Source organism: Mytilus galloprovincialis, chromosome 11, assembly GCF_965363235.1.
Source record: "Mytilus galloprovincialis chromosome 11, xbMytGall1.hap1.1, whole genome shotgun sequence".
NCBI lineage: Eukaryota > Metazoa > Mollusca > Bivalvia > Mytilida > Mytilidae > Mytilus > Mytilus galloprovincialis.
This window is the reverse complement of record NC_134848.1, coordinates 2,005,364-2,019,199: the sequence shown is the minus strand read 5'-3', so window position 1 is coordinate 2,019,199 and position 13,836 is coordinate 2,005,364. Positions and strand designations below refer to the sequence as shown.

Genomic DNA, 13,836 nt, shown 5'->3' with positions numbered 1-13,836 from the left:
ACTAGTTTGTAAAATGTGTCCGATGACCCGGCAATCCAACCAAGATGGCCGCCACGGCTAAAAATAGAACAAAGTGAAAATGCAGTTTTTGGCTTGTAACTCAAAAATCAAAGCATTTAGAGCAAATCTGGATTAGATAGAGATAAACTGTAAACAGCAATAATGTACAGCAAAGTGATACCTTAAAATTAGTCAACATGACCAAAATGGTCAACTGACCCCCTAAGGAGTTATTGTCCTTTATAGTCAACTTTAAACAATTTTCATAAAATTTGTAAATTTTTACTAACATTTTCTACTAAAACTACTAGGCCAAGTTCATTATAGATAGAGATATTGTTAGCAGCAAGAATGTTTAGTAAAGTAAAATGTACAAACATATTACCATCACCAAAACACAAAGTTGTAATGAATCCATCTGCATCCTTTGTTTAATATTCACATAGACCAAGGTAAGCGACACAGGCTCTTTAGAGCCTCTAGTTTTTTAGCTCACCTTTCCTAAAAGGAATCAACTTCAACTGAATGATCAGTAGGGTGTATAAAATAAAGTTTGTGTTTTATTTTCTATTTCGTCAAAAAACATGGCCGTCATGGCTAAAAATAGAACACAGGGTAAAATGCTGTTTTTGGCTTATATCTCAAAAACTCCAGCATTTAGAGCAAATAAGACAAGAAGTTAAAGTATTTATTAGGTCAAGGTCTACCTGTCCTGAAATTTTCAGCCGAATTGGGTAACTGTTTTTTCAGGTATAATGCCCTACAAATAAGTCAATTTGACCAAAATTGTCAATTGACCCCTTAAGGAGTTATTGCCCTTTAAAGACTTTTTTTCACAATTTGTTCACCATGTTGACTTTACAAAATCTTCTCCTATGAAACTGCTGTATCAATTTCAGCCAAACTTATGCTAAATGAGTTTCAGAGTATCTAGTATAAATTTTATATTTTATTTCCTTGTATGTCAAGAATCATTGCTCCTATGGCTAAAATAGAACAAAGGAGAAAATGATTTTTTTTTGGCTTTTGAAGAAAATAATACGATTGAAAGAACATGTTTAAATTGAAAAGCCAAAATAATCATTGATGAGAGATTTAACCAACAAAATTAAGGTGAGTGATTCAGGCTCTTGAGAGCCTCTTGTTTCATGATATTTGCGCTTTGCCGCCTCTGATTTCCGATTCTTGATTTCCGATTCTTGACTTCCGAGCGATGACCTATCTTAAGATGCTTATCCATCTCATCCGGTCATTTAGTTTTCATTCTTGAGAAATAAATCTTTCAAATTAATAATTACCGTTTCCGGTGTACCGTTTCTATAACCTGATCAGCAATCTCAGATCAATGGGAAAAAAATCACAGAATATGAATGAAACCCGGATCCCCATATCTATTTTTTTGTTTGATAATCGATCTGTCTTAATCATTGATGGAGTTTTACTAAAACATGTTGTTTTCGTCCGTTTATTTGATACTTTTTATACTTTTGTGAATGGATTTTGGGGACTTTTTCATATGATTATATAAATCAACAAGTCAATGTCAAGCATCCTTTTTTTACTTGTCCACGGTGAACAGACACAAAAAATTTCTTGTCCGGTTGGTCAACTGTACAAGTCGGGCCAGTTGGGCATAGCATTTCCACACCCCTGAAACCATTATTTGTTCCACATGCACAGCTGAAAAATTGTGTATTATTTTGAATGTGTTTTTACTGTAATGAAGTCAAATGTAGAACCCCCTTTATCAAACTTTAACAAAACAGAACAGATCAAACTTCCAATAATTTTCATGATTATGCTTATGATTTATCAAAAAAAAATTTTGTAGTTAAAAATATTTCTCTTCAAATTACAACTCTTGTGTACAAACATGATAACATGTTGTGTTTTTTCTTTTACAGGATATAATGGCAAGTTGGGATAAGGTAAGATTTTCTTCTTTAAAGTCAATGGTCATGTGACCTATGTCATGTGACCTATGTTGTCTATAAATTGTACATAAAGATACAGAAGTGTAGTATTCTCAGAGTCAGTCAGTGTCATGTGACCTATGTCATGTGACCTATGTCATATGACCTATGTTGTCTATATATTGTACATAAAGATACAGAAGTGTAGTATTCTCAGAGTCAGTCAGTGTCATGTGACCTATGTCATGTGACCTATGTCATGTGACCTATGTCATGTGACCTATATTGTCTATATAAGGTACATAAAGATACAGGAGTGTAGTATTCTCAGAGTCAGTCAGTGTTATGTGACCTATGTCATGTGACCTATGTTGTCTATAAATTGTACATAAAGATACAGCAGTAGTATTCTCAGAGTCAGTCAGTGTCATGTGACCTATGTCATGTGACCTGTGCTGTCTATAAATTGTACATAAAGATACAGGAGTGTAGTATTCTCAGAGTCAGTCAGAGGGAGAATAGGGGAAATTAAATTGACTACAGTGAACAGAATTTCAATATACAAAATTATCGCTATTTTACGAAATTTTCCTTTGATCTTACTAACTGATAATTTCCTTTCTCAGTACTGTAGAGTGGTACCAAAAATTATCGCTAGAAACTAAGGGCGCACATGCCATTGTCAATGAAATTGTGTTTTTTTCTTTTTCAAGATATAAAAGCAAGTTGGAATAAGGTAAGATTTTCTTCTTAAAAATCAATGGTCATGTGACTTATGTTGTCTATAAACTGTACATAAAGATACAGACATGTAGTATTCTCAGTCAGTCAGTGTCATGTGACCTATGTCATATGACCTATGTTGTCTATAAAATGTACATAAAGATGCAGGCGTGCAGTATTCTCAGATTCAGTCAGTGTCATGTGACCTATGTCATGTGACCTACATGTATATCGTCTATAAACTGTACATAAAGATACAGGCGTGCAGTATTTTCAGAGTCAGTTAGTGTCGTGTGACCTATGTTGTCTATAAACTGTACATAAAAGATACAAGTGTGTTAAATAAGTATTCTAAGAGTCAGTCAGTGTCACGTGACCTATGTCATGTGACCTATGTTGTCTATAAACTACATAAAGATACAGACGTGCAGTTTTCTCAGTCAGTCAGTGTCATGTGACCTATGTCATGTGATCTATGTCATATGACCTATGTCATGCGACCTATGTCATGCGAATGTCATGTGACCTATGTTGTCTATAAACTGTACATAAAGAAACAGGAGTGCAGTATTCTCAGGGGAGAACAGGAGAAATCAACATTACTACAGTGAACAGAATTCCAAAGGGAAATAACTAATTTTTTAAAACATTTTTAAAAGACATTGTATAAATGATAAATGACATTTTATGTTTTTTCTCTCCTTTCTTTGGTCAAATGTTGGTAAATTGTTTGAATAATTTTCTGAATGTTTTATGTATAATTTTATGAAGTGAACTCCTGTAATTAGATAGTAATCTATTTTTATTAAAGGATATATTTCATTACATTTAAAGTTGTTGGCATGGATAGAGAAGTTGCAGATCTATATAAGTTTGTGTCACTTGACAGCCTCTTGTTCTTATTGTTGAAGACCGTACCATTGCCTATAATTGCTTACATCCACTTCATTTGAACTTAAGTGGATAGTTGTCTCATTGAAAATCATATCTCCTTATTTTTATACGACCGCAAATTTTGAAAAAATTTTCGTCGTATATTGCTATCACGTTGGCGTCGTCGTCGTCGTCGTTGTTGTCGTCGTCGTCGTCCGAATACTTTTAGTTTTCGCACTCTCACTTTAGTAAAAGTGAATAGAAATCTATGAAATTTTAACACAAGGTTTATGACCATAAAAGGAATGTTGGGATTGATTTTTGGAGTTTTTGTCCCAACATTTTAGGAATTAGGGGCCAAAAAGGGCCCAATTAAGCATTTTCTTGATTTTCGCACTATAACTTTAGTTTAAGTTTATAGAAATTTATGAAATTTTGACACAAGGTTTATGACCACAAAAGAAAGGTTGGGATTGATTTTGGGAGTTTTGGTTTCAACAGTTTAGGAATTAGGGGCCAAAAAAGGGCACAAATAAGCATTATTCTTGGTTTTTGCACAATAACTTTAGTTTAAGTAAATAGAAATCAATGAAATTTAAACACAATGTTTATGACCACAAAAGAAAGGTTGGGATTGATTTTGGGAGTTTTGGTTTCAACAGTTTAGGAATTAGGGGCCAAAAAAGGGCACAAATAAGCATTATTCTTGGTTTTTGCACAATAACTTTAGTTTAAGTAAATAGAAATCAATGAAATTTAAACACAATGTTTATGACCACAAAAGAAAGGTTGGGATTGATTTTGGGAGTTTTGGTTTCAACAGTTTAGGAATTAGGGGCAAAAAAAAGGGCACAAATAAGCATTATTCTTGGTTTTTGCACAATAACTTTAGTTTAAGTAAATAGAAATCAATGAAATTTAAACACAATGTTTATGACCACAAAAGAAAGGTTGGTATTGATTTTGGAAGTTTTGGTCCCAACAGCTAAGAAAAAGGGGCCCAAAGGCTCCAAAATTAAACTTTGTTTGATTTCATCAAAATTGAATAATTGGGGTTCTTTGATATGCCGAATCTAACTGTGTATGTAGATTTTTAACTTTTTGTCATGTTTTCAAATTGGTCTACATTAAGGTCCAAAGGGTCCAAAATTAAACTTAGTTTGATTTTGACAAAAAATGAATCGGTTGGGTTCTTTGATATGTTGAATCTAAAAATGTACTTAGATTCTTGATTATTGGCCCAGTTTTCAAGTTGGTCCGAATCTGGGTCCAAAATTTAACTTTATTTGATTTCATCAAAAATTGAATAAATGGGGTTCTTTGATATGCCAAATCTAACTGTGTATGTAGATTCTTCATTTTTGGTCCCGTTTTCAAATTGGCCTACATTAAGGTCCAAAGGGTCCAAAATTAAACTAAGTTTGATATTAACAAAAATTAAATTCTTGGGCCTCTTTGAGATATGCTGAATCCAAACATGTACTTAGATTTTTGATTATGGGCCCAGTTTTCAAGTTGGTCCAAATCAGGATCTAAAATTATTATATTAAGTATTGTGCAATAGCAAGTCTTTTTAATTGCACAGTATTGTGCAATGGCAAGAAATATCTAATTTCACAATATTGTGAAATAGCAAATTTTTTTTTAATTAGAGTTATCTTTCTTTGTCCAGAATAGTAAGCAAGAAATATCTTATTGCAAGATTTTCTTTTAATTGGAGTTATCTTTCTTTGTCCAGAATCAACTTAAATCTTTGTTATATACAATATACAATGTATATTCACTTTTTACTACCAACTGATAAATTTAAATAATCTTTTCCATTCAGTGATAACAAGCAGTTTTTTTACATCTTAATATTTTATGATGTATTTAAATGAGTAGTTATTGTTGCAAACTCCATTAGAATATTTTAATTGAGATTAGTTTTGGAATAAGGGAAAGGGGGATGTGATTAAAAAATTGGGTTCAATTTTTCTCATTTGAAATTTCATAAATAAAAAGAAAATTTCTTCAAACATTTTTTTGAGAGGATTAATATTCAACAGCATAGTGAATTGCTCTTAAGATAAAACAAAAATTTTAAGTTCATTAGAACATATTTATTCTGTGTCAGAAACCTATGCTGTGTCAACTATTAAATCACAATCCAAATTTAGAGCTGAATCCAGCTTGAGTGTTGTGTCCATACTTGCCCCAACCGTTCAGGGTTCAACCTCTGCGGTCGTATAAAGCTACGCCCTGCGGAGCATCTGGTTATAAATATACAATGATTTCATTTTCTTTTACAGGATATAATGGCAAGTTGGGATGAGGTAAGTTTTTCTTCCTAAAATTCATTGTCATGTGACCTATGTCATGTGACCTATGTTGTTTATAAACTGTATATAAAGATACAGGTGTGCAGTATTCTCAGGGGGGAGAACATGAAAAATCAAAATGACTACAGTGAACAGAATTTCAATATACAAAATTCCAGGAGACAAAAAAAAGAAACGTAAGATATTGTAGGACATTCACAAGAGTGATACCAAAAATTATCACTAGACACTAAGGGGCACGTGCCATTATCAATGAAATTGTGTTTTTCTTTTTCAAGATATATATATAAAATGGCAAGTTGGAATAAGGTAAGAGTTTCTTCTTAAAAATCAATGGGCATGTGACTTATGTTGTCTATAAACTGTACATAAAGATACAGGCGTGCAGTATTCTCAGAGTCAGTGTCATGTGACCTATGTCATGTAACCTATGTCATGTGACCTATGTTGTCTATAAACTGTACATAAAGATACAGGAGTGCAGTATTCTCAGGGGAGAACAGGAGAAATCAGTAATGTTACAGTGAACAGAATTTCAAAGGGACATAACTAATTTTTTAAAACATTTTCAATTGACATTGTATAAAGGATAAATGACATTTTAAGTTTTTTTCTTGTTTCTTTGGTCAAATGTTGGTAAATTGTTTGAAGAATTTTCTGAATGTTATACATATATAATTTTATGAAGTGAACTCCTCTAATTAGATAATAATCTATTTTTATTAAAGGATATATTTCATTACATTTAAAGTTGTTGGCATGGAGAAGTTGCAGATCTATATTAGTTTGTGTCCGTTGACAAATATACAATGATTTCATTTTCTTTTACAGGATATAAGTGCAAGTTCGGATGAGGTAAGTTTTTCTTCTTAAAAGTCATGTGACCTATGTCATATGACCCATGTTGTCTATAAACTGTACAGAAAGATACAGGCGTGCAGTATATTCAGATTCAGTCAGTGTCATTTTTGAGATACAGCAGGTTGGATTTTTTTAATTTGAATTTATTTTCTTTCTAAAATGTAAGCAAAATGTGTACATCATTTTTACAGTATCTATTTAAAAAAAGAGTAACTTTGTTATAAAGTTTATCAAATTTACTTGTATACGGTGGAATGTAATAAAAGGACATGGTTAGAGGATAATCAAAATACCGATTTTATCAATTTCAATATTTAATAGTAATGTGACATCATGATTACAACATTAATTAATGTATTTATCATAAAATTACAACTCCTGTATACAAACATATTTAACCCCTCCTCATTCTTTATGTGCCTCTCCCATGTCGGGAACTTCTTCCTAAAATTCATTGTCATGTGACCTATGTCATGTGACCTATGTCATGTGACCTATGTCATGTGACCTATGTTGTTTATAAACTGTATATAAAGATACAGGTGTGCAGTATTCTCAGGGGGGAGAACAGGAGAAATCAAAATGACTACAGTGAACAGAATTTCAATATACAAAATTCCAGGAGACAAAAAAAAAGAAACGTAAGATATTGTAGGACATTCACAAGAGTGATACCAAAAATTATCACTAGACACTAAGGGGCACGTGCCATTATCAATGAAATTGTGTTTTTCTTTTTCAAGATATATATATAAAATGGCAAGTTGGAATAAGGTAAGAGTTTCTTCTTAAAAATCAATGGGCATGTGACTTATGTTGTCTTTAAACTGTACATAAAGATACAGGCGTGCAGTATTCTCAGAGTCAGTGTCATGTGACCTATGTCATGTGACCTATGTCATGTGACCTATGTTGTCTATAAACTGTACATAAAGATACAGGAGTGCAGTATTCTCAGGGGAGAACAGGAGAAATCAGTAATGTTACAGTGAACAGAATTTCAAAGGGAAATAACTAATTTTTTAAAACATTTTCAATTGACATTGTATAAAGGATAAATGACATTTTAAGTTTTTTTCTTGTTTCTTTGGTCAAAGGTTGGTAAATTGTTTGAAGAATTTTCTGAATGTTATACATATATAATTTTATGAAGTGAACTCCTCTAATTAGATAATAATCTATTTTTATTAAAGGATATATTTCATTACATTTAAAGTTGTTGGCATGGAGAAGTTGCAGATCTATATTAGTTTGTGTCCGTTGACAAATATACAATGATCGCATTTCATTTTCTTTTACAGGATATAAGTGCAAGTTCGGATGAGGTAAGTTTTTCTTCTTAAAAGTCATGTGACCTATGTCATGTGACCCATGTTGTCTATAAACTGTACAGAAAGATACAGGCGTGCAGTATATTCAGATTCAGTCAGTGTCATTTTTGAGATACAGCAGGTTGGATTTTTTTAATTTGAATTTATTTTCTTTCTAAAATGTAAGCAAAATGTGTACATCATTTTTACAGTATCTATTTAAAAAAGAGTAACTTTGTTATAAAGTTTATCTAATTTACTTGTATACGGTGGAATGTAATAAAAGGACATGGTTAGAGGATAATCAAAATACCGATTTTATCAATTTCAATATTTAATAGTAATGTGACATCATGATTACAACATTAATTAATGTATTTATCATAAAATTACAACTCCTGTATACAAACATATTTAACCCCTCCTCATTCTTTATGTGCCTCTCCCATGTCGGGAGCTTCTTCCTAAAATTCATTGGCATGTGACCTATGTCATGTGACCTATGTTGTTTATAAACTGTATATAAAGATACAGGTGTGCAGTATTCTCAGGGGGGAGAACAGGAGAAATCAAAATGACTACAGTGAACAGAATTTCAATATACGAAATTCCAGGAGACAAAAAAAAGAAACGTAAGATATTGTAGGACAATTCACAAGAGTGATAACAAAAATTATCACTAGACACTAAGGGGCACGTGCCATTATCAATGAAATTGTGTTTTTCTTTTTCAAGATATATATATAAAATGGCAAGTTGGAATAAGGTAAGAGTTTCTTCTTAAAAATCAATGGGCATGTGACTTATGTTGTCTATAAACTGTACATAAAGATACAGGCGTGCAGTATTCTCAGAGTCAGTGTCATGTGACCTATGTCATGTGACCTATGTCATGTGACCTATGTTGTCTATAAACTGTACATAAAGATACAGGAGTGCAGTATTCTCAGGGGAGAACAGGAGAAATCAGTAATGTTACAGTGAACAGAATTTCAAAGGGAAATAACTAATTTTTTAAAACATTTTCAATTGACATTGTATAAAGGATAAATGACATTTTAAGTTTTTTTCTTGTTTCTTTGGTCAAATGTTGGTAAATTGTTTGAAGAATTTTCTGAATGTTATACATATATAATTTTATGAAGTGAACTCCTCTAATTAGATAATAATCTATTTTTATTAAAGGATATATTTCATTACATTTAAAGTTGTTGGCATGGAGAAGTTGCAGATCTATATTAGTTTGTGTCCGTTGACAAATATACAATGATTTCATTTTCTTTTACAGGATATAAGTGCAAGTTCGGATGAGGTAAGTTTTTCTTCTTAAAAGTCATGTGACCTATGTCATGTGACCCATGTTGTCTATAAACTGTACAGAAAGATACAGGCGTGCAGTATATTCAGATTCAGTCAGTGTCATTTTTGAGATACAGCAGGTTGGATTTTTTTAATTTGAATTTATTTTCTTTCTAAAATGTAAGCAAAATGTGTACATCATTTTTACAGTATCTATTTAAAAAAGAGTAACTTTGTTATAAAGTTTATCTAATTTACTTGTATACGGTGGAATGTAATAAAAGGACATGGTTAGAGGATAATCAAAATACCGATTTTATCAATTTCAATATTTAATAGTAATGTGACATCATGATTACAACATTAATTAATGTATTTATCATAAAATACAACTCCTGTATACAAACATATTTAACCCCTCCTCATTCTTTATGTGCCTCTCCCATGTCGGGAGCTTGTTGTTCAGTGGCTATCACTGGTTCTTGTCTGTCATATTTGTTTTTCGTAAATAGATTTGTTATAAATTAGGCTTAAGTTTTCTCAATTGAATTGTTTCATATTTTTTCATGTTGGGGCCTTTATAGCTGACTATACAGTATGGGTTTTTTAACCAGATTTTTGAAGTAAAAATCAGTTATCGATTTTTGGATGTACAGCTGTCGTGCGGGCAGGCGGCTGCCAATTAGTGTCCATTCATTTACAAGAAAACGCTTTAAAGAATTTTTTTCAAATTTAGATATGTTGTTTCCTGTGACTAAATGAAGGTCAAGGTCAATTTTCATGATTTTAGCTTTTCTTGATGTTCAGTTATAGCCCTTTCCCAAGAATTCAATTTTTGATGGTTTAATTCATTTCTGTACAAAGGGAAATAACTATTTTTTTTAAAGATTTTTAAAAGACATTGTTTAAATGATAAATGACATTTTATGTTTTTTTCTCGTTTCTCTGGTCAAATGTTGGTAAATTGTTTGAAGAATTTTATGGTAGGTTTGTTTTTTATTCTTTATAAACTTATTTTCTGAATGTTACATATATAATTTTATGAAGTGAACTCCTCTAATTAGATAATAATCTATTTTTATTAAAGGATATATTTCATTACATTTAAAGTTGTTGGCATGGATAGAAAAGTTGCAGATCTATATTAGTTTGTGACAAATGAAAGAAAAAAATTGGACCTATTGACAATAGATATAACATTGTGTTACACCATATCTAATTTTAGAGAACTATTTTTAGTGATTAAATCATATCTAATGTTAGAGTACTATGTTCTACCATATTTCTGTTCAAAGGGAAATAACTAAAACTTATTCAATGAACAAGTAACAGGTCGAGAACTCTAAATTTCCCGACGTCAGAATAAATTTGCATAGTAATTTCCAAAACACAAGGCCAAAATGGCCTTGAAAAACTGACCAATCGACTCAATGAACTACAATGCATTGTGGGCTACTACGAGTTTACTACAACTCGACATGCTCGAAAACACGTGGAATTATTGAAAAAACTGTCAACTAATATAGTGTCTGGGACTCTCAAAATAAATGTTTTTGTTCTGCGAATATGTTCATTGTAAGATATATAACATAATCTTCAATTTGCATGATTGAAAAAGTATTGCTTACGAGCTTCACTGTTCGACTTTAATTTCTTTCTCGCCTTGTAAAAGAAGTTAAACAGGTTTTTGTCTCGACATAAGGATAGTGATCCGGCGGCGGCGGCGTTAGCGAACTTCTTAAAAGCTTTATATTTTAGCAGGTGAAAGACCTGGATGCTTCATACTTTGTATATAGATGCCTCATGTTATGAAGTTTCCGTCAGTCACATGTCCAATGTCCTTGACCTCATTTTCATGGTTCAGTGACCACTTGAAAAAAAAGTTCAGATTTTTTGTAATGTTGAATTCTCTCTTATTATAAGTATTTGGTAGGTGCGTACCTTGCAAGGTCCTCATGCCCATCAGACAGTTTTCACTTGACCTTGACCTCATTTCATGGATCAGTGAACAAGATTAAGTTTTGGTGGTCAAGTCCATATTTCAGATACTATAAGCAATAGGGCTAGTATATTCGGTGTATGGAAGGACTGTAAGGTGTACATGTCTAACTGGCAGGTGTCATCTGACCTTGACCTCATTTTCATGGTTCAGTGGTTATAGTTTAGTTTTTGTGTTTTGGTCTGTTGTTCTCATACTTTATGCAATAGGTCTACTATATTTGTTGTATGGAATGATTGTAAGGTGTACATGTCTAGCGGCAAATGTCATCAGACCTTGACCTCATTTTCATGGTTCAGTGGTCAAAGTTAAGTTTTTGAGTTTTGGTCTTTTTATCTAATATTATATGCCAAAGGTCAACTATATTTGGTGTATGGAAATATTTTATGATCTATATGTCAGTCCAGCAGGTTTTATTTGACCATGACCTCAATTTCACGGTTCATTGCACAATGTTTTTAGTTTTTGTGTTTAGGTCTATTTTTCTTAAACTATAAGTAATAGGTCAACTATATTTGTTGTATGGAAGCATTGTTAGCTGTACATGTCTGCCAGACATGGTTCATCTGACCTTGACCATATTTTCATGGTTCATTGGTCTTTGTTTAGCTATCTTGGTTAATGTTAAGTTGATGTGACAGTTGTAATAAAGCTTTATATTTAGGACTATCAACATAATATCAATGATTAGTAAAGAAGGCGAGACAATTCAGCGTGTGCACTCTTGTTTTCCATTGTTATGCATTGTACCTGTGCAATAATTTCACGACGTGAAACTGTGAAATTTCGTATGAAGTGATTACTGTCAAGTATGAAATGTAATCTCTTTAAAACATATATAATGTCATTCCAAAAACATTTCTGCCTAAAAAAACACAAAAACTGGCACAGAAACACTTCTATAAGTACTGGATGTGTAAACTTTTTATCAGGATCTGAACATCATAATATTCAGTATGCTAAAAATAAGTGTTATTAAAGCTCGGACGGTAAATAGCTTAACATATTTTGTATATTTTTATCACTCGATGCATAAAATTGAGAATGAAAATTCGGAATGTGTCAAAGAGACAACAACCCGACTATAGAACAGACAACAGCAGAGTCTGTCATAGGTATTTTTATCTTTCGGCTGCTGTCCTGTGCAATATCTCCGATTATATAAATCCTCTGGATCATAGTGGGTGCAATATTACCTATCAAGTTAGAAATACGACGATGAGGTATGAGTGCCAATTGAGATATCTTTCCATTCAATACACAATCTAGTAAAGTAAGCAATCATAGGTTCCTTGCTGAAAAGTAAGCTATAAAGGGACCAAAAATTATTTGTGTAAAATAACATAAAAAAACGGCCTTATTTTATATACAAAAATAGAAATTTTTATATCCAATGCATAAAAAAAATATAGTAGGTTTAGGTGTAAAGGTGCAATTTTCACAAAACATATCAAATTTCCCACGTTGTCAAACATAAACATGGATAACATCATTAATGATTTTATTAAGATTGACAAATGTTCAAGTCCGAGTCCGTTAAAAATTAAAAAAAAATCTAATATCTCCATTTGAAAAAAAATCTATGCAAAGACGAAAACCATATGAAATAACAGTTTTTTTCCACTACCGTCAGAGCAAAGGGAACAGTTTGAAAGTGCCAAATACTGAAATATGTCAAAAATCAATACTTTTTTGTAAACACTGTCATGTATGAAAATACTTTATAATGGAAACCCGAACTTCTGAGGGATGTTTATATACAAAAATAATTTATAAGGAGATGGGGTATGATTGCCAAATGGGACAACTATCCACTTAAGCACAAATAAAGTGGATGTAAGTAATGATAGGCAACTGTAACGCCTTCAACAATGAGAAAACCCCATACCGTATAGTTGGCTATTAATGGCCACGATTGATGACTATACGCTATTGTCTCTTAAAGACAAATATATTAACACATTTTGTCCTCGATTTAAATTACTTTTTAAACATAAAAGTAGGTGCAATATATATTTTTAAACTCAAAAAGTTTAGTGACCCCATCAGATACGTGACAAACTCTTAGTCTTCGTCTTTTGTATGAACACAAAATTCATGGATCACACATTTCTCTTTAACTATCTATACGAAAGTTTCTGCACTCATGAATATTAGCATCGGCTGTAATCGACGGCTAACTTTACACTTGTATATTTGTCTGATGTGTAATTGTGTTTTTCACTGTTGTTTCGTTGCTGTCTGGTGGACAAATACATGAATTCTGCATGTCATCATCAAACACATGAATAGCTATATATTTGGTAAATCAAACACTTTTTCTTCGCATAGAAAGAACTCTTCATTAATCTGAGCATGGAACGAATACTTTATATCACGAAATATAAATGTGGATACAAAAAATGAAAAACTAAGCGAAATTGTTAATCCCGCATTGCACGACAAAATGTGTTGTATTTAAGTAAGTAGCACGTGTTCTTGGTTGATTGTAAACACGTAGTAGTCCATAATGCATTGTTGCTCATTTAGTGGATTGG

General features: G+C 32.0%; 2 protein-coding genes across 2 annotated transcripts in view; both read left to right on the top strand.

The window, feature by feature from the left end:
- LOC143051556 (uncharacterized) overlaps positions 1-13,836 on the top strand; it is a 194,815-nt gene that overhangs the window by 40,534 nt on the left and 140,445 nt on the right. The window contains exons 3-5 of the mRNA XM_076224453.1: positions 1,905-1,928; positions 5,801-5,824; positions 6,662-6,685. Coding sequence (XP_076080568.1) covers positions 1,911-1,928; positions 5,801-5,824; positions 6,662-6,685 — 66 coding nt within the window. The 5' untranslated portion in view covers positions 1,905-1,910. The remainder of the gene's footprint in view (positions 1-1,904; positions 1,929-5,800; positions 5,825-6,661; positions 6,686-13,836) is intronic.
- The window catches only part of LOC143051542 (uncharacterized), a 241,552-nt gene that overhangs the window by 155,229 nt on the left and 72,487 nt on the right, over positions 1-13,836 (top strand). The window lies entirely within an intron of this gene.